At 39.1% G+C, this 24836-nt stretch overlaps 1 protein-coding gene across 1 annotated transcript in view; it reads right to left on the bottom strand.

Moving 5' to 3' along the window:
- HMCN1 (hemicentin 1) overlaps positions 1–24836 on the bottom strand; it is a 379559-nt gene that overhangs the window by 124393 nt on the left and 230330 nt on the right. Inside the window, exons 31-41 of the mRNA XM_008145958.3 lie at positions 23105–23383; positions 22349–22630; positions 21272–21380; positions 20114–20283; positions 18146–18300; positions 14744–14867; positions 9149–9250; positions 8023–8199; positions 7072–7223; positions 5834–5957; positions 808–983 (exon numbers count right to left, since the gene is read on the bottom strand). Of these exons, the coding sequence (XP_008144180.2) occupies positions 808–983; positions 5834–5957; positions 7072–7223; positions 8023–8199; positions 9149–9250; positions 14744–14867; positions 18146–18300; positions 20114–20283; positions 21272–21380; positions 22349–22630; positions 23105–23383 (1850 nt within the window). The remainder of the gene's footprint in view (positions 1–807; positions 984–5833; positions 5958–7071; positions 7224–8022; positions 8200–9148; positions 9251–14743; positions 14868–18145; positions 18301–20113; positions 20284–21271; positions 21381–22348; positions 22631–23104; positions 23384–24836) is intronic.

The following is a 24836-nucleotide window of genomic DNA, read 5'->3' as shown; positions in this document are numbered from 1 at the left end:
AGAGAAACATCGATCAGCTGCCTCCTGCACACCCCCTACTGGGGATGTGCCCGCAACCAAGGTACATGCCCTTCACGGGAATCGAACCTGGGACCTTTCAGTCCACAGGCCGACGCTCTATCCACTGAGCCAAACCGGTTTTGGCTGGCTTTAAATCTTAACTCTTAGTTTAGTCAAGTCAACCATGTCAGAATTATTTCCGAATATTCGCTCTGTTAAATTCTCTGTTTCAGTCACAGTAGCTCACTTGCTTTCTTAATCAGGGCTTTTGCCCCATAAAAATGCAAATAACCTTCCAAGAAGGTTCTAGATAACCACAGCTTTACCTTGTGCTACCTTCTCAAAATGCATCCACTTGGTCATTAACTTAGACTTACAGCACTCATTGCATTTTTGACTTAACCGTCGGAAAATGTCCCCTAAATTTAGTTGAAATTAGAAGACACCGAGGGCAGGAAATGCATCTTACACTTTTTGGCATCCCTACCCAGAGCTCCTAGAATGGGTATTTGCTGATCGGTTGAATGACTACGGATGAGGCACTCCTAACAATTATTCTTTAAATGTTGCCCAGAAACATTTTTGGATGATTCCTGGCTACAAATATGGATAAAGAATTAGATATTTAAAACTTAAGCCCCAAATGTTAAAAAATATTACAAACCCCCTTGATGAAAGGGTTCCTAGACTTTTTATAATATGAAATTGATAGAACATTTGTAAAGACAGGCAAATGTAATAGGGGTCATACCGAAGCCATGAGCTTACGAGCAACCTAAGAAGAAATAAAGGCATCGACAGCCTTACCTTTAACACACTTCCATTTTCAGAGATTCTGAGGCCTGGCTTCTTCAGCAAGGGGCGGCCGTCTTTTAACCAAGTCAGCGTGGGCGCAGGGATAGCATCGCTCTGACATAGCAGCTCCACAGCTTGGCCGATGAGGACAGAGACGTTCTGTTCTTCTCCCATGATATTTGGCGGAACTACGTGAAAGATGGGGTTTCCCTCAGGATCAAGCAGGACAGCCCACGGCTTGTCATTATTAATCATCAGGACATATATACACTGGATAACTCTACCGGTTCTTTTAAGATGTAGGATCACGATCATTCTAACGTACCCTCTTTGCATCATTTAGTTTAGAATCAAAAATGTTAAAAAATCACCGATGAACGTGCTGCTGTTGAACAAAAATAGTTTTCACCATCTTTTCTCTTAAAAAAATGTTTTAGAACAGGAATTCACCAAGTGCCCATTTAAGAAACTTCTTGAACTCCATATTACTATTTAAGATTTTCAAAGGAATAAATCATTCATGAAGTATTTTGGAAATAATGGATTACAGCAAATGCATTTTTGATATTTATTTGTTTTTTTTTTTGCAAAAGAAAATAAATTTCATTGTAACAGAGGCAAAATAAAAACACAGAGGTATAACGGTGAAAGAGATACTCCAGGCCTACCGAGTCACCCTGTGCAAAATGAAGGGGGTGAGAGACAACAGCTTATCTGAAATAACCTCACTAATTGGTGGCAGAGCCAGGAGTCTTCGTGCTTGCAGTTCAGAGCACTTTGTGGTTTTCCACGGTACCTTGTCAACCTTCTATGGAATAAAAACCATGTGGGATAAACGGCACAATAAAGAACAAACTAAATCAGTGACCAGCTGCGCAACACACTCACAATTACATGAAAAGAGGAAATGATGTGAAATGTTAATGAGATTAAGATTTGAATTCCCTGGCTCGAAGGCTTGTCAGATGCTGAAATGTGTTCTTGGAGAAGTTTAAGGAATCTCCTTCCTTTGGATGTATTAAAAAATAAACAGTCATTTGTCTTAGAGGGTTTAGGGACAGCCCTGCCAAGAATGGGAGGGTGGGCTCCGTAGCCTCCCCAAGGACTCCTTCAGGCCTGTATTTATAATAATTCAAATACACAAACGAATGATGAAATCAAGCCTGTTGCTATAAAAAGGACACTTCAAAATTCACAGAGGAGAATTTCCTCATCCGTTTCTCCTGAAATCCCATAACTACTTAGGATGATGGGAAATTTGTCAGATTTCTCATTTTTGTTTTGTCTTACAGGAAAAGGTAAGTTTCAATGAAATGACTCTTTAAAAAAAAACTTTTCAAATGCTTCAGCAGAAATAAAATCTTTGTGCTGAAGAATGTCATAGTCCACTAGCCATTGTTTTGGGCTTCACACTGTAGCATGTGGCAAAATGACAATGAATGCGATCAACTTGTTTTTATAGCCAGGAGGTTTCTCTGCGACCCTGCCTACCGCAGAGGGAAAGACATATGAAACGGACTAAGAGCACTTTCTTGTGCTGTTTCTGGATGCAGGGCAGGTGCCAAAGCCAAAGGAAGTGATGCTGAAGGAAGACATGCCATGTGCAAAGACCGGAACAGACCAGCGGAGCATTTGTGTAGGATGATGCCCCTTCTGCTGAATTAATGGCACCCACAGACATCTGGCTCTCGATGAGCTTAAAGTCATCGATGGGGAACGGATAATGGTGGGATTGTTTTCAGCATGGGACACAGATAAAAGATACACAGCTGGTCCCGTTTCAGATGAAAACTACTATAATATTGGCAAAATCAGCACAATTAGTGCCATTTCCTAAAGTATCATGAAAACAGATACACTCACGATTCTCAGCACAGAGAGCCCTAAATAGAAGAGTTGATTTCAAAGCTTGGAAATAATTTCAAGTAGTCTGATCTCAGTGGATAAAAAGTGCCATAACTGTATGAAATTATATTTATCTTAGATTATTTGTAGAATTTACAAAAGAGCATGAATTCTTTTTTTTTTTTTTAATTCTCACACAAGGCTATTTTTTCCACTGATTTTTTTTAGAGAGAGTGAAGGGGAGGGAGGAGGAGGAAAAGGAGGGGAAAGAGAGAGTGTGTTAGAGAGAGAGGCAGAGGGAGAGAAAAAGAGAGGTGGGGGGGGGGGGGAGAGAGAGAAACATCAATGTGAGAGAGACACAATGATTGGTTGCCTCCCACAGGCGCCTCTGGCCGGGACCTGGGACCAACGGAGCACAATGGAGATACATGCTGTTGACCAGGAATCAAACCCATGACCCTTTTTGGTCCACAGGCCAATGCTCTAAACACTGAGCAAACTGGCCAGGGCAACAAAAGAGAATGAATTTTTTTTTTTTTTTTTTAAAGAGCATGAATTCTTGATGGCTCCCTGTAGGTGTAAAAGTCAGAAATAATTTAAGAAAGCAGAATGCTAATTTATTTTCAAATACTTTTCTTTCAGTTACTTTTCTTTACAGCTAAGTGATTTAAATCAAGTTCAAAAGGATACCAGATTTTTAAAATTGAGAGGAAAAATGAAAACAAAATATAGAGTGTTCCTTAAGGAACATAAAGCAAATCTAATTACAGCCAAGGATATATATTACTGAAACACATCTATTTCTTCTGTCCTGTCTTTCATTTTCAACTTTTTGTTTAGTCTGAGAAGAGAAAAGCTTCTACCCTTCAGATTCTCAGCTTTCTTAGATGTTATCCATAATTTGCTTTGTGGTTATGTTGCTTAGGAAGGGGTGTGTTATGTCTGTTTCTCATCCTACGCATTATACTAGTTAAGTTTAATTACCAAAATTAGAATTGCCATAGGGTTATACTTGTTGAGGTGCTGGGGAATGTGTGATCTCTAACAAAGTTCTCTGAGCTTAAGTTTAAAGAAAAGATACTACAAAAATCCAGTTCATTTAAAAACTCAATTCTCTTGTCAGAATATGGTAGGACATACTGTGAATTTATACCAGGAGAAAAAATTTTAATGACCTATTCTTGTAACTGTAGAGAAAGGTACTTTATTCACTGTCTACTCCTCCTACCAGCCCCACACTCTACAATGTATATCTGAAAGGAATTTACCTTTGGGGATACACATTCTTTAGGCTCTAATTAGACAAAAGATTGCCAAGATTACTATTACAAAGATAGGAATATAATGTATGGAAATAATACTAATAGTAGAACACCGATTGGAAACTAATTGCAGATTGAAAACCCGTTTTAATTTTTACAGTAGTTTGCCATGCATATATATTTCAAATGCTAAACACACATATGCATTATCAAATATATACCCATTTTAGCTGGAAATTTGAATCTTACAACAAAGGAAAGATCCGGGTTTTCAGACTAAAAGGGTGGTGTGGAAGTATCTTAGCCAACGACAAAGAATAGTGATGCACATCTTTGTAAGTCCTGGAAAACATCAATTCCCGATCACCTCCCAGGTCCACTTTGACACTAACCAATGTAGAAATGGAAGGAGCCAATCCCAATTTTCATTGCTCACTAACACCCAGTAAATACTATTGTCACCCCTCTGCCTGCTTGCTGATGACTGAAGGAGCTATTGTGCCACATGCTTTGACTGATTGATGAACCATTCTCTAAGGATATTTGAGGTTGGCACATTCCAGTTCTCCATAAAGCACAAAGGAGGCCCTTGAAGGGAAGGAGTTGGAGTCTGTGGGGATGAGTACTTCAGAACCCTCTGCTCCCTCAGACAGAGAGCACCAGCAAAGCTGGAGGTTTGACACAGACCCATGTCAACTGTAGAAGAAACAGGAGAGATGCATAGAGAGCCCTTTAGTAGTCTACTGATGCAAATGGGGAGTTTTCAGCCTAATGAGACATGCATGCTATCCATGTTGCAACAAGTGGCCTTTTTATTAAAAAACTAGAGGCCCAGTGCATGATTGAATCATGCACGTGTAGGGTCCCCTACATGCTTTCGCTTTCGATCGCGGTGGAGCTGGGTGCCTGTCCGCTGGTGCACCAGGCGGGACGTGAGCTCGCTGCCCCAGAGGCCCCTTCTGTTCCGCAGCACACCCAATCGGCTACCCCAGCCACCCTGAGTCCCGCCCCCTGCGCCTCCCTCTGGCCCAATCGTGGGCGTAGCGGAGTGATGGTAATTTACATATTACCATTTTATTAGGTAGGATTATAACTTATTTGAAAAATAAGTAATATATTTGAATAGGAGTGAATTATTTGGGAGTGAGGTGGGATTTAGAAAAGAAGGACTGCATTAAACAGATATTCTTTGAGGGGCCACAGAAGAAACAAATTCATTTTTCCATGAACCAAGAAATATAATGAAATAAGGCCCTGAAAAAAAAAGCCTAACAAAGTTCTAAATGCAAAGATATACTAAAATGTGCAATGACCAGTGTAATCTATGAATGGAGGCCAATGGGGACCCAACTTTGTTCTGGGGGCTGTTAGCTTCAGACATTCCCTTTTGTACCTTACAGCAGATGCACAGATAGGGGGGGAAAAACCACACCCAAAACTTAAATTTAGTCTAAGTTTATGCTTAGTTTAACTTTTGCATCTCAAATAGCCTTTAATTCATGGACATAGTATTGACTACCAAGTGCTGATTGCAAGTATATGCTGCTTGTAAATATAATTAAAAAGTAGTAAAGTCAAGGCTTTGAGGAGAATGGATCAAAGGAGCTTCTTGAACAGATGCTTGCTTTAGTGAGGACATTGTATCTTTCAAATTATAAAGCTGCTCTCCGTAGTCATGCTCCTCGGGGTCCTCCATAAAACCCACACCCTACATGATTAATGCACGCATTATTTCTCAGACCTTTAAAAAGGGATAATTAGTTAAAGATAAATACAAGGTAGAAAGGGAGCATTTGATTTGAATTAATCTTATAATATCATTTCTATTGCTCATAGGTCTTTATTGTCAAAAACTTCCCTTTCCTTTCCTCATTGATCTCAGGATTAAACACAGCCATATCAGAGCAGAAACCATTGTTAAAATGTCTCACCATATACTCTGAGGTCTATGTCCCTTTGTTTCTCCCCAGCAGCATTCACGGCCACGCAGGTGTATCTCCCCGTATCACTGATTTGGGCACTGGTCAAAGCCAGGATGCGTCCCCCAGACAGAACCTATCAGAGATAAGAAAGCTAAATAACCAACATGCCCCCTGAGAAGAGTAATGTAAACAGACTTTTTCTCTTATGTTCTGAGATTAATCGATAGACATTTGTCTCTAGAAAGATTTCCACTTGGCTATTTTAAAGTGTGCAAGCATCACTTAACCCATCCTCTCTGTGGAGGAAGACTGAAAGGCCAGGACCCAATGTGGTAATAACCACTGAAAACAAGTCTGTCTCCATAGGATCAAGCGAGGGTCCAATTTCACCCACACTTACTACAGAGAAAGAGAAAGCCACCGGGGGAGGATGAGGGGCAGGGGAAGGAACAGAGGAGCTAACCTCCTCCTAATTTTAATTTGGGAGAACAAGTGAGAAGTTAAAATTAACAGCAAAGTAGCAGTCAAAGAAATAATTTGTCACATTCATGGCCCCTGTAGCCCACTGATCTAGTTGCACCTCCAATATACTGACCTTAACTTACATCTCTTAAGATCCCAAATTCTGTAAGCATTGGAATTTCAAGAAAAGCTAAAGTAGAATGGTGAGAGAACTACGTTCTCTGATAAACAAAATAACATTAAAGTACACTTTAAAAGAGATATATGTGTTCTGATATTTTTAATTTTGAATCAGTGTAAAACAAGTTGTTTTTTTTCAGACTCTAATTTCATTTCTTATAATGTTGCCTTTATGATGTCTTATGTTTTTATTTGGTAATTTTGTAGAAGTAAATATACTCTATATGGTTTTCTGAGTCATTATTATTTTCATACATTTAAATATAAATTCTCCAAGGAAATTCCTGTTTATTGGTGTTGATGAATATTTCTTTGAGGAAGGTCGCTCATGTGGAGGTGGCAGGGAATGGAGGTGGGAGGTAGAAAGTATCTAAAAGAAAGCACTACATATGCTATAAGGTAACTGCTAAATATACTGAGCTTTTAACGAATTGTTTGGAAATCCCAATTGTGTGTCCATAGTAGTTATGAATGTATATGTGTACGCTTTTGGATAACGTTTGTGAATCCTTGTTCTCCAAATCTCTTTAACAGCTTTATCTGCTTGTACTTCCTGTATTGAATGATTAGGTAGTAGATTTCACCAAAGGAATGACAGCGAGTACCTGTATCCCATTAGCGAAACCAGAGACAGGGCTCCCATCTTTCAGCCAGGTCAGACTTGGGGCAGGGATGCCTCTGGCTTCACATTCTAACCTCACCAGGTTATTAACCACCACTGCCACCACGTTACTGCTGCCAGAAATGGATGGGGGCACTGAAAAAAAATAAGCAAGTAAATAAACTAAGTTCACATCACAGATTTCACCTCCAAGTAATGAACATTATATGTAATGTCCACAGTAGTGTTTTCACATTGTGGGTTTTGGTATGTATATATATTGGGGGGAGGGGGGGGGGCGCGTGCAGAGAGTTCTTTCACTTTTCTTATTTGGGATTCTAATCACATTTATCCTGTGAGGTAAGTAGGGCAAGGATCAGTCTCGCCACCTTACAGATGAGGAAAATGAGGTTTTGTTACTTTGTGTAGGAAATCTAGTTTTTGATACCAGAGTGGATTTTTATTTCTTGATTTCTGGCTCTTGTGTGTGTGCGCGCGCATGGATACATGTATGTGTGTGTGTGTGTGTGTGTGTGTGTGTGTGTGTGTGTGTATTGATGTCCCTCCACTGTATCCACTCTAGTATGTTAACTACAAACTCCTCTTAAAAGTATTATTAGAGATAATAAGTTGGAAACATTTGTTTAAAAATAAGATTCTGATAGGCAGTACTGTATTTACAAACAGGGCTATTGTCATTGCTGATAAGAGGGTTGATGACTATTTCAACAATTCATCTAAAAAGCAAATGTAAGTTCAATGCAGCAAGTGAAAATAAAGCATTTTTATAGGAATCAGGAAGTAAAAACCTTTATCAATTTTAGAACACCATACTCTTCTATAAAGGGGATACTAACACACTCTATTAAATATTTACACTAGAATTTTATAGAAGGACTTCGTCATTTCGCATGTTTCTTTTCCCCAGGGTGAATGCAGGAGAAGCAGCACTCACCATGGACTTGAAGACTGTAATATAGTTCTGTGGCTCCAGCTGAGTTGATGGCCACACATTTATATATGCCAGCATCCGCGATCTGGGCGCTTTCAATCTCAATGATCTGCCCTCTGTTCAAGAAAGCCACACTGGTGGAACCTGAGAGCGGACGATTATCTTTGTACCATGTGATCACTGCAAGGGCAAGAGGGGAGAGGCCCATCTGTTTAATTTGTTTCTTTGAAAAGCTCAATTCCTACACTAAATTAGAGCTTAACTCAAACAGTAACAACTGCTTTATTCTTGTGCTTATCATTTCATTTAATCTGTTTAAATTTCGCTTTAGGGAGATTTTTATGAGGAAGTAATTTAAGAAGAACATGAATAGCCAAGCCAACATAAGAGTCCTGACAATGAATTTATAAAAAATTTTTATTTTGTCTCTAATGCATCAATATTGTTTGGGAGCAAATTTTTAACTGGTTCTATTTCTTTTTGTTGTACATATTCCTCTCTTCACATCTAATCAAAACCAAACATATATTCACTATTAGCCTCAAAAATGTATGTTATTATTGACTCCTAGGAATAACTTACTAGTGATGAGAATAAACACAGTAATAGTCTCATGAAATGATTGATGTGTAAAGATAACCAAAATGGCCCTAATCAGCATGGTTCAGTGGATAGAGTACCAGCCTGTGGATTGAAGGGTCCCAGGTTCGATTCCAGTCAAGGGCACATGCCTGGGTTGCAGGCTTGATCCCCATTGTGGGGCTTGTAGCCAATCAATGATTCTCTCTCATCATTGATGTTTCAATCTCCCTCTCCCTCTCCCTTCCTCTCTGAAATCAATAAAAAATATATATATTTTTAAAAAGATATCCAATGTGGACTAGATAAAAATATATTTTTCAAAATAAATGTATATGAAATATCAGCATGTGTTTTATGGACACAGGAAGAACAATAAGACAATTAATTATTCATTTAAAGTAATGAAAATGTGAAAATACTATCTACCTTGAAATGTATCTATAACCTTTCTTTATTAGTAATTACTATATTATGCTCATGAACAGATTGAACTATTCCCAGAAATCTTAATATGTTAATAAGTCATAGAGTCCACAAGTAAACATACCAGGCAAGGGATTCCCCACGGCCTTACACTCCAGCTGTACAGGGTTGTTCACCACCACGCTCTCATTCAGCATCTTCCCCGCGTCCTCCAGGCTGGGTGGCTCTGCAAGAAGCCCAGACACATCACTCACTCATATAAACTGGCCAGGACGTGGAGAGAAGAGAACCCCTGTGCACTGCTGCTGTGATATAAATCGATACAGCAACTATGAAAAACTGTATGGAGGTTCCTCAAAAAATTAAAATGACTACCATATAATCCAGCAATCACACTTCTGGGTATATATTCAAAGGAATAAAAGACCAGTGCTTAACGATAAATAAAATAAGACCAGTTTCTCAAATAGATATCTGCACTCCCATGTTCATTTCAGCATTATTCACAAAAGCCAAGATATAGAAATACCCTAAGTGTCCATCAACAGATGAATGGATAAAAGATGTCATGCACACACACAGAAGAATATTATTCAGCTATGAGAAAGAAGGAAACCCTGCCACTTGAAACAACATGGATGAACCTAGAGGACGTGATGTTAAGTGAAATAAGCCAGACAGAGAAAGACAAATACTCTATGATGTCACTTACATGTGGAAAAGTTAAACTCATGGAAACAGAGAGTAGAATGGTGGTTACCAGGAGCTGGGGGATGTGGGAAATGGGGAGATGCTGGTCAAAAGGTACAAGGCTTCATTTATAAGATGAATAAACTCTGGGGTTCTAAAGTATAGCATGGTAAAGTATAGCATGGTAATAATACCGCGAGAGAGTAGACCTTAAGTGTTATCAACACACACACATAACTACATAAGGTGAAAGATGTGTTAATTAATCTGACTGTAGTCATCATTTTACAAAGTATACATATATAAAGCCATCACACTTTAAATATGTAAAATTTTATTTGTCAATTATGCCTCAATAAAGCTGGGGGGGAAATGAATAAAAGAGACAGTGTGGTACAGACATAAGTACAGACATTTAAGCAATAGAATAGATTTGAGATTACAGAAATAAACACATATCTAAAGTCAAATAATTTCCAAAAAGAGGGCCAAGCCCATTCAATGGAAAAAAATGGTCTTCTCAACAAATGTAATTTCAATTATTCCTTTCTAGCATTTAAAGAGACAGTCTTGCAATTTGAATTTAAGTGAACACTTTTCTAGACAGAAGTATTAGTAAGGTAACAATATGTTATGCAAAAAATGAGAAAATGTCTGCATACTCCAAGCAGGAGGTCGAATTCCATGCAACTTGTTGGTTTTTCCCCACTATTTTCCTTCCTCCAAAGCCACATCATGCCAAAACCACAGTTCCTTCTTCTGAACACATCGTAGGCTAGATTTTGCCTATTACTTCAACCACTTAAAGGCATGAATTGACTTTTTCAAATCTTGGTTAAATTTGAATTAATACGTAACTGATGTAAAAGTAATATGGGTGAGTTAATCCTCCCTAACCACCAAAATTATGACAGAGTAATAAATTCATCTATACCAAGAAAATAGTAGAGTTCTGAACTGAAGTTACCCATTAAGAAAGAAAAAAAAAATGTTCCCACTACAATATTCCCAAGTCTCCTTTAGGCCACAAGTGAGCTAGTAAGTAAAACACAGAAACTATAGAGAAACCTTTCCTAAGTGGGTGTTAGGAAATGTTAGCCAAGCAAATACTTTAAAATAACAAAATTAAATTAAGGGAAGCTCCATTAATGTTTTCAGCAGACAACTCATACAGACCCCAGACGGTTCCTGGCCAACAGTGAAGGACTTTAGATATATTTGTTAAAATGTTGGTGCAGTGAGAAGGGCCAGGCGCCAAATATATGTTTGATCAAACGGGGTTAAGCTACTTTTTACAGATGATGAGTAGGAACCAAACACCAGCCTCAGCCTTTCACGAATAGTCTTTCATTTAATCCTCACAATAACCACCCTGATTATGGTATTATCATTTTCCTCCCCATTTTACAGATGAGGAAACTGAACTTTCAAACAGTTAACATCTAAACTCACTGTTCTACAGCCGTCACTTGGAAATATATGAACCCAATTCAAAGCCCATGCTTTTATCTACCACATGAGACTTCTGAGTGCTTCATCATGACTGATTTTCCCCCGGAAATAATTAAGTGCAGACGAAATAAATGCTTGAGCCATATTATTGTTTGTGTGTGGACACATCTGTCTCACTTGGCAAATACCTGAGGTTTAGATATGATTTCTTAGCTTGGTCTAGAGAATTAGAACTTCTAGAATTATGAAACCTTGATGATCAAGAGGACCACCTATGGAAAGTCTCTGCCTCTTGTGATGTATAGAACTCCCCTGGAAAACCCAGGGAATCATAAGAACGCTCCTCTTCTCGCGATCATGACTTGGTCTTCAGTCCAGGAGACCATGGACCCATACTTCACCTTTTAGAAAGATTTTTTTTTTTTCCATTCTTGGGAAGAATGGAAGGATCTATGATCTCTATATATAAAAGCCTAAGTTGACTCATGCATACGCCATACATAGAAAGCTCTCGCTGGAGCCAACCGCACGCGTGTGTTTCAATCTGTCATTGTCGATTGTGAATTTGGTTGACACTTCTATTATAGAGAAAGGGCGAACAGCGATATTAAAATATTTCTTCTAATTAATTTCCTCTCAATGTGTATGGATTCGTGCACTGGGCCACTAGTCTTTTTTATAAGAAAGAAAAACATTAACAGGGGAGGCTGAGTTTGTTAAGACTGAACACTTCTGGATGACAACTGTCATAAATGCTCATTTGCTGAATGTGTTATCCCAAAAATAAAGACTGGGATAAAAACAAATCTTAACTTAAAAGGCAACTATAGAACTGATTGAATAAATTAATGAATGAACTAAATTAAAGGATACATGCTTTCTTATAGATTTTTCAATGTCCCTTTTAATATACAATAACAGAATTACATATATTACTTTGGAAGCATTCAGAGAGCGGGAGTATAACAGAATCAATTCCTCTCTTGTTTGTCATACTATAAGCTTCTATTACTGATTTCTAAGATTGATTAACTTTATTATGAAACTGAGTTACCATCTCTATAGTAATTGAAGAAAGCCATTAATACATCTAGTATTTCAATGTGTGGTATCTTTCAACCCCTCTTCTCCACCCTATTCTTATGTGGTTTCCCACATCAGATTAACTTGTCATTTTAATCTCTGAGATCTTTTTGAAATCTGTCATCCACTAATCCCTTAGAAATTCCTACACTTTTTTTTTAACATCTCCAATTCTTGATGAAATTAATAACACAAGTAACAAAGAGGACAGATCAAATTTAGAGTTATTTGTATTCAATGCACCATTGCGGTCACGAGTGTCAAGATGATATTCCAGCTTTCTGTCCAGATTCCTGTCATATTCACTTAGCCAACTATTCCTCCAGGTTGGTCATAATAAGTACTACGTTTAAAGTTCACTTTATTATTAATTCAGGCTGATGAACTGTTATCCAGACCAGTCAAGATGGGATAAGATGAAACATTTTCAGCTAGTCCAGTATCTTGCTTTCATTCTATTTGTGGTTCATATAAAGGAGATTGTTTTAATGACTCACCTTCTGTTTCTTTCTTCTCACATTGACCCAGATGTCTTTGAGCTTGGTACCCCACTCCCTGATTATTTTCCATGTAACTGTGAGTACCCCAACTGCATTTCCTGCTAACATACACATTGTTACCATAATCAGACGCCAGGTTTATAGACGTGTATTGATTCTACTTTTCCTCTTCTGTTGTTGCTCTTGGATTTGATTGGATGCTTGGTTTCTTTCCTGCACTCTGGTTTTTGGTCACTCTTGACTACACTGGCAAGACTCTAGGTGAGTCTTTGGAGTTTGGGCTAATGTTTCTCTAAGTAATAGCACACAGACCACTTGTATCAGAGATGCTGTTTCAGAAGATCTGGGCCTGGGCCTAGGAAGTGGTATTTTTAACATGCAGCATGTACGATTTTTACGAACATTAAAGTTTGGGTTCCCCAAACAATACAGTTTAGTTCTTCCTGGTTCTGGAGACATACACTCTGTTCTTCATGATAGAATCATCATTTAAGTATTTTAAGTCATTCTAGAGAACAAAAACATCCTTCTTTTGGATAACCTGAGAGAGTAGAGGTGGGAGGTATTGTATATCTAATGCCTCTAATCCTCAAAAGCACTCCACAAGTCAGATATTCGGAGAAAATAAATTTGTTTGCTCAAGGTAACCTAGATCACAGTGAGCACAGAATTTAAATCCAAGTCAGCTGAATCCCAGTGCACGAGATGATTGCAACATAACAAACTCTCTCACTTCACTATTTCCTCTTAGCCAGTGGAGACCAGATAAAGTCTGAAATGTTGGAAAGGAGAAGAAAAACAGCCTATACCAGGAGGAGAAAAAGAGCCGCTGGGTAGGAAAATGGGGAACGCAGAGCAGACCCACTCCAGCATATGCTTAGATGGAGGTGGAGATCTGAGTATGTGCTGGAGACAGCTGCCAAAGAACCCTGGGGGCAGGTATTAGGCTTTAGGAGGAACAAGGCAAATTCAAGGCAACTTAAGGGAGAGGTGGGTTAGCCTGTCACCAAAGCCTTAAGCATGGTGAGCTTAAGGATGGTTACAATCATCCTCTCAAGGAACATGGTTTGTGAGTATGACATCCATAACTTAGGTGTTCATATTTAGGGAACTGGGGAAAGAATAAATTGGTTTATTGGGAACATTTAGGGAACTGATGATTTGAATCTTTTAACTGAACAATTTAAAGAAAACATGTAAACAAACATATTAGAAGAATTCAATGTTCTAATTTTTTTTATTGACTTACTATGTATTCTTTCATTTGTTAAATATTTATTGACCGCCTACTATGTACCTAGAATTAAGGTAGGTGCTAAGGCATTCTTTTAGGTTAAATGGTTTAGTAAATGTAGAGTGAATTAATTAATGGTTTAACGGCAATTAGAATTAGAGAAAATGAATAATGCTTAGGTGGAGATCTTGAATAACTCTTTACAAATATCCTTGGCTGACTCAGGAAAGTCCAAGTCTGTATTTCTTGGCCCTTTCTGATGACTCTCCAGGGATTGAAGTCTTACATTCAAGGTCAGTCTTTCAAATTTACTGTGAAGCTGTAATATTCATGAGGTGGTCCATGGTCACCATGAGAGAAGATCCTGCGTCAAGGTTAGCTTTGACTCACAAAACCCCTCTTACAGGCAAGAAGATCACAGACAATTCTATGGAACAACCTTGCAACGTCTGCCTTTTCAACAACAGTTTTCTGCAGAAAGTTGTCAACAGAAATCGAATACACTCCAACACAGGGTAGTGTATTTACTTATTTATGAGCTCTGGCACATCCTATTTGTCAACCTGAAAACTAAAGATCTTAAGACGAGCAATTATAATTACAATAATGTAAAAAAACAAAACACCTACGTTTTTTAAGTACAGAATAAAATAAACACTTATTCTTTTTAACAGTGAAATTCAATAAACATGAGCCCGCGGTGTTTTGAAATAAAAAGGCAAAGAAATACACTTTTGTTAGGATGTGGGGATGGCATTACCGTGCACGTGCAGCTGGATGTGCTGCTGGGCTTCCCCCGCCGCATTGGTGGCCACACAGGTGTATCTGCCAGCGTCCTCCATCAGGGCTTTGGCAATCTGTAGGACTCGGCCAGAAGACTGTATCTAATTGGGAGCAGAAAGCATAGCAGCATTTGGTACTTAATCTTGGACTGGAAAACCTTTTTGGAGATAGACAAACCCATTTAACTTTATAATATCTAGTTATATTTTTATGCCATTATCTTCATTTTCTCTTAAAAGATTAGAGCCAGATCACTTCATCCTGCACGAGAAAATAGACTCGTTTGATTAAAGAGCTTTTCTTACTGATTGGAAAATGCAAAATAACCCAAGGCTAGCCTGCTGGAAGAGTCATAAAACTCCACTGAATAAAAGACTTTAGCACTGTGAGTTATGTGATTAAAATTTAAGCTATTTGAGAAAACACGGTCACATTTATATCACACTTCATAAAAAGTTTTAAAACAACAATCTTTTTTTTAATTATTATTATTAAATGGTCATGGGGGCCAGAAAAAAAGTAAAAAAATTATAAAGTGCAAATAACGAAAATGCAGATAAATATTTCCCTGTTTTTCCTTACGTCCCTCTTAAACTTATTGCAAGTGTCCTCCATCATTTTGGAACTGGTGATTCAGTGGTTATTTTTTGAAACTGTCTACTCAGAGGCTACCAGTAACTTCCAATGACAAATACCCAGCAGCCTATGGAGTGAGCTCATCCTCTCTTCTCATCATCTATAGCCTTTGGCATTGCTGACTGACCACCTTTTTCCTTGAATCACTCTACCTTCTGGGTATTGGAGACACTGGATTTTCCCTCAGTTCTCATTCTCTGACTTCCTTAGATGACTTTACAGAATCTGTCCCAGAAAAGAGGAAACTTAATTTTCTGGTAGTTTTCAGCCAAACCCTTGGCTTCAGTGAAGAATCCTGTGCAGACTCCTAAATTTACAGTGTTGGCCTCAGCTTCTCTCCTGAGCTCAGCACTTGTGGTTCCAGCTATCTGCTGGACAGGTTAGCACACAAAATTTAACATGTCCAGAACAAAGCTTATAATTATTTCCTGCATCTCTAAACCTACTTCCCACTGCATGCTTCCAACTTGGTTTAATGGCACCCACTCTGCTCCCAGTCGTCTAGGTTTTGGAGCCCACTATGACTCTCCTATTAACTATACCACTCGATGTTTCTCAGATCCCCTATTTTCCATCCTCACAGCCACTGTGGGATTATAATAGCTTAATTTATATTCCAGTGTCTCCAACCTCCCAAACTCTTTATCTTGCACGCTGTTGCCAGAATAATTTGTCCACAATGTAAATTTGATCCTTTTACCAGTCCTCCCTCAAAGCTTGTTCATGGCTCACTACTTTGCCCAGAATGAAATCCCAGCTCAACATCGCCCTCCAGGCTTACCACATTCTGACCCCAAATGATCTTCTCTCCATACACTCCCATGTAAACTCCCACTATTCTCCAGCCATACGTCCTAAATATGTTAAGCAGCACATTCATATGTTTATATTCCCTTCTGGATTTTTGCACATAGCCTTTAAATGCCATGATTTCTTATGACTCTGAACTCAGTCAGTTCTTTCTCCTATTTCTTACCCTTTATTCTTCCCTTGGATCAAATCAACTGTGACCATGGTTTCAAATATCATCTAAGTGTCGGCATCTCCAGCCAGAGCTCTCCTTTGAGCTCCAGGAACACATACTCAGTGGTCTACTTGACATTTTCACTAGTTTGTTTCAAAGTCAACTCAACCCCCAAAATCTAAAATTCAAATCACAGGTCCCTCTCCCCTCCACCCTTCCCCACCACAAACTCGTCCTCTTCCAGAGTCTCCTATGTCACTGAGAGTCATGACAATCTATGCATTTGTGTAGATTAGATTCCTCAGTTTTCCTTGATACGTCCCTCTCCCTCACCTTTCATAAGCAATCTATCACTGAGTCCTAATAATATAACAATAAATAACTCTCAAATCTAACCACGTATCCTCATTTCTATGGCCAGTATGTGAGTCCAAATTTCTATCTTCCCTCTCCTACACAAATAAATCCTAATTGATTTCCACATATCTACTCTTGATCCTTCAATTCATTTTCCAAAAGGAGCCTGAGTAACTACTTAAAATGCAACCCTGATCATGTCTCTCGTCTCTTAAAACCCTTCAAAGATCTCCCATTGCTTTGCAGTAAAAAGAAAATCATTACTATTACTTACGTGCCTCCTGCCTGCTCTCTCTGGTCTCCCCTAATACCGCTCATTCACTCTGGCTCTCTGCTCCTCACTCCACTGGCTGCTTTCAGGTCTTTCAGAGGTGTCATCCTCTCCTTTCCTTTAAGTTGCTTGCCTATGTACACCTTCTCTGAACTACCCTCCCAGTTCTCTTCCACTAATTCACCCATTTAACTCCTGCGTATTCTTCAGATCTCTGCTCAGAGGCTTTCTCCATAAATCACTCACATGCTTCAAGGCTTTCCTCATTATCTGTTGTCACACCTCTCTTTTTTTCTCTTAAAATTACTCATTACACTGTGCAATTATATTTTTGTATGATTATGTAATAAATGTCTATTTCCAGTAAACAGCTGTTTACTTGCATTATGTTTGAAGGCTCCATACTAAATCTTTCAATAGCCAAAGTATAAGATTCCTTCCGTTGGATTTGCAATAGGAATAATAAATGAACAGATATCCACCTATTGTACTGAGAAAAGAACTCAGCACATCCCTCCCTATTGAAAACGTATTACAAGCCATGTTCATGTACACATTAATCAAATAACTTGAACCTAGTAGCAATATGTTTTAATCTGAATTTTAAATGCATCATTTAAATTATCTAGGTTTGGAATCTATGAATCTATCTATCAACTATCTATATACTTAACAAACATGTACTGAGATACATTTATACACCAGTTATATAATCTCTGCCCTCTTGAAGCTTATAACACTTGCTAAAATATATTTTTCAATTAGGTCTATATAGATGTATCTTTACCTTAATCTTAGTTTATGATGAACATATTGGGGATATTCTTAGTATTGATGAACACTGTTCATTCATAAAACACCGATTTTTCAATAGTTAGGATAGTCATCAATCAAAATAACAAAAGTACCAACTAATAAAATAAAAACTGATATGACTGTTCAAGTAATTAGTCTTTAATGAACTCCATTCTTCATATGAAAATATTAAGTTAAATGCTCTTAAACATGCTTAGGAAAACACATATTGTTTCAATAAATTTTCAGCAAAATCCGTACGACAGGAAAAATCTACGATTGGGAAAGAAGTGTGTGCTGCTCCTGGAAGATTTGTGTAGCTTTCTCATTTGGGGCTCACTAATATTTCTACTTACCCTGAAGTTTCCTTGGGCAGTGCTCACAGGCTGGCCATCTTTGAGCCATGTAAGGGATGGATTGGGAATGCCGTTGGCTATGCACTGTAAGGTGATAGGCTTGTATTTCACTACAGCTCTCTCAGAAAGGCCTGAGGATTTGATTGTTGGAGGAACTAGATTCAAGAGAGGAAGAAAGTAGAATAGAAGGGAGAGAGGGAGAGAGAGAGCAGAAAGGAGGGAGGAAGGGAAGGAGGAAGGGAAGGACAAAGGAAGGAGGGAACAAAAAAACCATAATCAGTGGGGTCAGACACTTCAAAAGCTGTATGCAAAACGAAACTGGAAACTGTAAAAATGTAAACAAAACATGAAATGATTTTACCCCATGCACTTAATTTATACTTTAGCGAGTACTTATTTCTTAATTATAAAACTCTAATTCTCAAAAGAATCAGTACAATATATTTGCAGTGGGTGTGTTTTCTCTATTTATCGTGACCCTCCCCTTCTCGAGAACTCCTTCACTAAATCAGCACCCATATTTATGGTGGGTGACCCTGCCCCCAGGAAGGCTGACAGAAACCAGGATGGCAGCTTGCTTTAAGCTGGCCCTGCCAGCTTCCCTCACTCAGGAATTGGAACTGAGACTGTGAAACAGGATAGCTATGTTCCATCACGGGACTGAAAAGGCAGGAAAAAAGCCTTTTGGAGAAAAAAGTCTGCATGGAGAGGGGAAAATGAACTTGACATTCATAGAAACCTCTGCGATGACTTCCAAATGGCTCCCCGGTCTCTTGTTCCAGTCCCTCCTTCCCAAGCTCTGCTGGCAAGCGAGACACATAACAACCTGCCAGAAAGTTGCTTCTGTCACTGCAGTAATGGTTTTCACACTCATGTGCCAGTTTTGTGAATGCACTTAGATGCCCTGGATCCTGCATAACACCCTCAGCCTCCATTTCTGGAAATGACTCTATTCACACTCCCTCCTGCTTTGGCTAAACCCTTCAAGGCTGACATAGCCCTCTGATGTGAAATTTTCTGCCTACCTCTCTTATCTTACTTAGGATCATTCCTCAGACCTGGCATTCTATGCAGAATATCCTAACATTTCAGTTCTCTATGCATTCACATGGTATCTCTTGGGTAAGTGTGTTAATAATATGACTAAAATCTACCATTATTTAATTCAAATTCCCCCTTTTTTTTCATCCTCACCCAAGGATATGTTTTCATTAATTTTAGAGAAAGAGGAAGTGGGGGAGGGAGAGAGACAGACAGATAATCAATGTGACAGAGAAACATCGATTAGCCCTGACCGGTTTGGCTCAGTGGATAGAGCGTCAGCCTGCGGACTGAAGGGTCCCGGGTTCAATTCCGGTCAAGGGCATGTACCTTGGTTGCGGGCACATCCCCAGTAGGAGGTGTGCAGGAGGCAGCTGATCGATGTTTCTGTTTCATCGATGTTTCTAACTCTCTCTCCCTCTCCCTTCCTCTCTGTAAAAAATCAATAAAATATATTAAAAAAGAAAAAGAAAAAAGAAACATTGATTAATTGCCTCCCGTATGAGTCCCAACTTGGGATCGAACCTGCAACCTTTTGGAGGGATACAGGATGGCTCTCCAACCAACTGAGAACCCCAGCCAGGTCAAATTCACTTTTTTTAATTGTTGATTTTTAGAGAGAGAGAAGGGAGAGGGAGAGAAAACATCAACATGAGAGCAAAACATTGATGGGCTGCCTCCTGCACACTCCCTACTGGGGATTGAGCCAGCAACCTGGGCATGTGCCCTGACCAGGAATCGAATCAGCAACCTTTCAGTGCAGGGACAATGCCCAGCCAACTGAGCCACACTGGCCAGGGTGCAAATCCACATTCTTTACATTATTCTCCACACCTCAAGATTTATCCAGAGCTACAGTGAATTAGCTAATGAAACAATGCAAAAATTAATTTTAAATGAAATGTTCTTGTCCCTTCTTCAGCCTACCATGAACAGTCACTTCAAATTCCTTCCTGTGGTCTCCAGCAGTGTTGGTTGCCACGCACCGATAAAGGCCTGTATCTGACACTTGGGCCTGGGCAATGACCAGTTTGCGTCCATTCAGTAAAATCTTGAATCCATCCCTTTCATCAATTAGCTGGCCATCCTTCAGCCACCTATATAAACAAGGCAAAAAGAAGTATGGATATGTATTTAAATGGTTAAGTCCCTGGAAAATATATATATATATCTTCATATATACATATACATTCGTGTGTGTGTGTGTGTATCTTGGAGGAACTATATTTATTTATATATTTTTATACACATACATATATTAATTCTCAATTATGCATTTGTCTAATTTCCTATTTTCTTACTTTATAAAATAAACTGTACGTGGGGAAAGGAAAAAAAGAAACCCAGGCTAACACAGAAGTTGGCATATTGTTGGAACCCAGTAACCATGTCTTGAGTTCTTCATTCATCTATTAATGTTAGGTTACAAAATGAGGTAAATGCCCCTAAATATTATTTACTTTAAATGTTTAAATAACATTAACTAGCAAAATGAACACAATCTTAAAACATCTGTAAAATAAAACCCTGAAATGATATAGCGTTATATTTTTTTCATTTCTTATGAGTTATCACTTTCCATACAGTTTTATAATCCTAGGTGGAATATTTTATTCCCTTAGTTGACTGTTCCTTAATTGCATTTCCTATAGCACTTTGGAAATGAAAGATAAATATTCAAGAAATGCTTTGTGAATGAAGGAATGAGAACATAGAATCAGTAAACATATATGCCTGTTAACTATTTCCCTAATATGTCTGGTACATTTCTTCTTACTTAGTTGTTCATTAAACATTTCAGGGTCCCAGGAAGAGTTAACAGACTGCTTGATAGTCTGTTTCTATAAACTGGAGATGTCATTTCTAAGAGCATAAAAGGAATGCTTCTAATTGAGCAGATTTAAAGACCCTGTGAGTATCAATTAAAAGTCGCCTTGTATACAGTGTGTGTCTATTAAAAGAGGAATATAAAGAATGTAAATTTATACAACCACTTTTAAGCGGTGCAGGACCTCTTTCAAGATAGCTCTGAAACACTCAAATAAAAAAGTGGGAGGTATTTAATAGACATACCAAAACCCTTACATGATAGTTGGTGGGGGAGAGCCTGTCACTTGACAATCTAGCTCCAATAAGTTATTAACCATCACTATGAAGTAAGATGTTTCATCTCCTCCTTCTACAGCCGGCGGCACTAGAAAACAACAGAGATGTAACATGCAATGAAATGTATGCAAGAAGAAAATACAGCATCACCTGAAGCCACACTGAGTTGGTAAGTATCGCAGTAACTGGCACATGAAGGGGATTTGAAATGTTAAGTACATTTTACAATACACACTTGCCTGGGTCAATGAATGTACTTTGGACATATTGCGGAGTTTTCGCAATTAACCTAGCACTATGGTGTTAGGGATACCATCTGAATATAAAGTTGACTCCTATTTTATGTTGCTTATTTTCATAAGAATAAAAGGAGGGAACCTAAGAAACCGGGCCTCTATTCAAAAGCCTTCAATTCAAAAGAAGTGAGACTCAGGGTTGCAAGATGACTTCCAAGACCCAGAGACTAAGCTTCCTGCTGCCCATCATGGTGCTCGGCACGGAAGACCATGCTCTCTCCCTTCCTGCAGTCAGATGTGGTCACAGGTGTAAAATGCACCTATGCACTTACAAGCGCAAAGGATTCTATCAAAACCAGTGGAAGATTTATGTGAGTTTTTGGATCTTGGGACTCTAATGACAAATCCAACACTCAGTAATGTGCAGTCCAGAGTTGAACAGAAAACTAAATTATTCTATTACTGAAGATTATTTTATTCTCCAGGTTTATTTACTGCATGACCAAAAAATAAAACCAAAACCAACTTAACTATATTTCTATAGATTTCAGAGAGGAAGGGAGAAGGAGAGAAAGATAGAAACATCAATGATGAGAGAGAACCATTGATCAGCTGCCTCTTGCACAGCCCCTACTAGGGATCGAGCCCACAACCCGAGCGAGCATGTGTCTTGACCGGGAATTGAGCTGTGACCTCCTGGTTCATAGGTTGATGTTCAACCTCTGAGCCACACTGGCCAGGCCAAAAAAAAAAAAGTTTTAATAAACTAATCAGGTTTGGCGAGGAATCTGAGAATCCAGATAGGGGCATCCTTATGTACCTAAGACATCAACGTCGTATTTGATTTCCCTTTCTCCCGCCACACTGGTCGCCACACACACATACTGCCCCCGATCAACTTCCAGGGCACTCGTGATCTCTAGCTTCTTCCCACCAGCTTCTATGCGGATATTGTCACTGGCTTTCACGGGGACGCCATCTTTTAACCAGGTGAGAACTGGCGGAGGGTTGCCGGCAGCTTTGCACTCCAGTGTCAGTGAGTGGGCAACAACCACTTGCTTATTCAGAGGTACAGCCAAGTCACCTTCAATCATTGGAGGAACTGTGAGAAAAAAAGTAATATTTCAGGCAATTCTTTGAATCCCCATGAAATAGGAGGACTCCTACCATTCATCCCCGGCTTAGGCTGTTGAGGAAAGGATTTCTTGGGTCAGCTGATCTACAGCTATTCTAAGTATTTGTGGGATATTCTACACCGTGTCTGGCTTCTGCAGGGCAAATAGAAGAGAATGCTTTTAGTCCTAACAATGATTTTACCTTCTGCATAAAAACCAAATGGTCCGGTAGCCCTAAGTGCCACGGCCAAATGGTTGGCCAAATGAATGGACTGCATCCTGCTAACGGTAACTTTTAAAAACATTTTTCCAAATCATGGGGCAAACTCTTCTAACTCCTACCCATGCATACTGAAAATGATAAAATCCACCAGGACCTTATTGGTGAATGAATTGGAAGTTGGCCTATTAGAAGGCAGAGGTGGAAAGAGACACGATGAAAGCACCTATTTGTTCCTTACCATAAACATCCACGTGGAACGATTTTTCAGCAGTTCCAGCAACATTGCTGACATGACACACGTACGTTGCTGAATCCGAGACCTGAGCTCGAGGGATATGAAGAAACTGTCCTTTATCAATATAAACTGCTTGTGAACTGGATAGGATCGGCTGGCCGTCCTTATACCACGTGACAGCTGGCATCGGAAGCCCGCGTGTTTCACACTCCAGCTTAATTACGCTGTTGATCAATGCTGATATTTCCGTGGTGACATTCCCTCCTTTGATACTGGGTGGAACTACAAAAGGTTTCAGAGCAGAAACAAGTTTTCTAGGCTTTAGCATCTGCACAAAATCTCAATGGGACAGGTGTTTAAATGATGCACTCAAAGTAAATACACATTCAAGACAATTAGGAAGCCTGTGATTTATCTGCTGATAATGATTTGCCTGTTTTGTCCATTTTTTATCACCCTCCTTCTGGGTTTCAGATAAAGCAGAACGTCACAGCTTTCGTTTCAGGGGTTCATTTAAGTCCAATAGACATAACAGTCTAAGAACGTTACATTTACCAAAGCAAAACAAAGCGAAATGCCACTTAAAGTAGGTATAAATGGGCTTGAAATCAGGCCAAGGGAGCAAAATTGTCAGGTGTGGTACTGCCCCCAAGAAATACTAAAGGTCTAAGTGCTTTCAGAACCAGCTACTGGTGATCACTGTGGAGTCTTTAACTTTTGCTTCTTACTTTTTCTTGGACCTGCCAAGACTTCACTCACTGGACTTTACTCATCTAATTGGCTACATGTGTCTCTTCCATAATTCAGCAACCACATGCCTGGCTTCTCATACCGCATGGGAACTCTGCTGTCGGAAAAACAACTCCAGTGGCTCAAAACTGCTGCATATTCTGAACGTGGTCATTCCAGGATTGTGCTATAATTGCAACGATTTAAGAGAAACCAAATGGCATGTGCCTGACTTAGTGCCTTCACATTATTTTATGACACTTATTTTATTTTAGAATAGGATGTTTTATGGGATGTTGTTCTTACGCTTAGACGAGGGTTATGGGTCTTTGGGAGAAAGATGACAGAGGTAAAGCACTTTCTCAATCAAGGGTACATGCTATCAGCACACTCATCCTTGATGATGCTACTTTGACAACCTGGTCAAGGCAGTTTTTGCTAGGTTTCTTCTAGTGTAGAGTTGCTCCCTTTCGCCCTGGTCTTTGGAAAAGAATCACTCTCCCCAGCTCATACCCATGGGGTAAAGTTATGTTCTACGTCCTTGAGAGGGGAATACCTACACAATTTATTTGGAATCGTCTATGTGGGAGATTTGTCACTCCTCTTCAATTTATTCACTTATCCAATCATGTATTTAAATCAATATGGACTCCTGAAAACTTATGTTTGGGGTTAAAATCTAATACTATATTATTTGTTTTGTTGTTTGAATTGTTCCAGGTTTGTCCATTGGAAGCTATTCCAGTTGGCTCCTATGTCCCTTTGACATACCCATGTCATTTTATTATTTTAGTGCTTTCGAACTTTCTGGTCCCACCACATGCTCCAGGCTGCCTACATATTCCTGCCCCTGTCCTAGAATTAACCATTTCTCCAAGAAGCCTTGGTTCCTTTTAACGGAGATGATATTAGAAAACAAGACCTGGCTGCTGAGCAGAGTACCTCAATGTTTTCTGATAACCATTCTTAGAACTAACTAGTTCACAGTGACAGACATTCACACACA

Source organism: Eptesicus fuscus, chromosome 22 (genome assembly GCF_027574615.1).
Source record: "Eptesicus fuscus isolate TK198812 chromosome 22, DD_ASM_mEF_20220401, whole genome shotgun sequence".
Taxonomy (NCBI): domain Eukaryota; kingdom Metazoa; phylum Chordata; class Mammalia; order Chiroptera; family Vespertilionidae; genus Eptesicus; species Eptesicus fuscus.
Note: the sequence above shows the minus strand (reverse complement) of the source record. Positions and strands in the feature narration are given on the sequence as shown.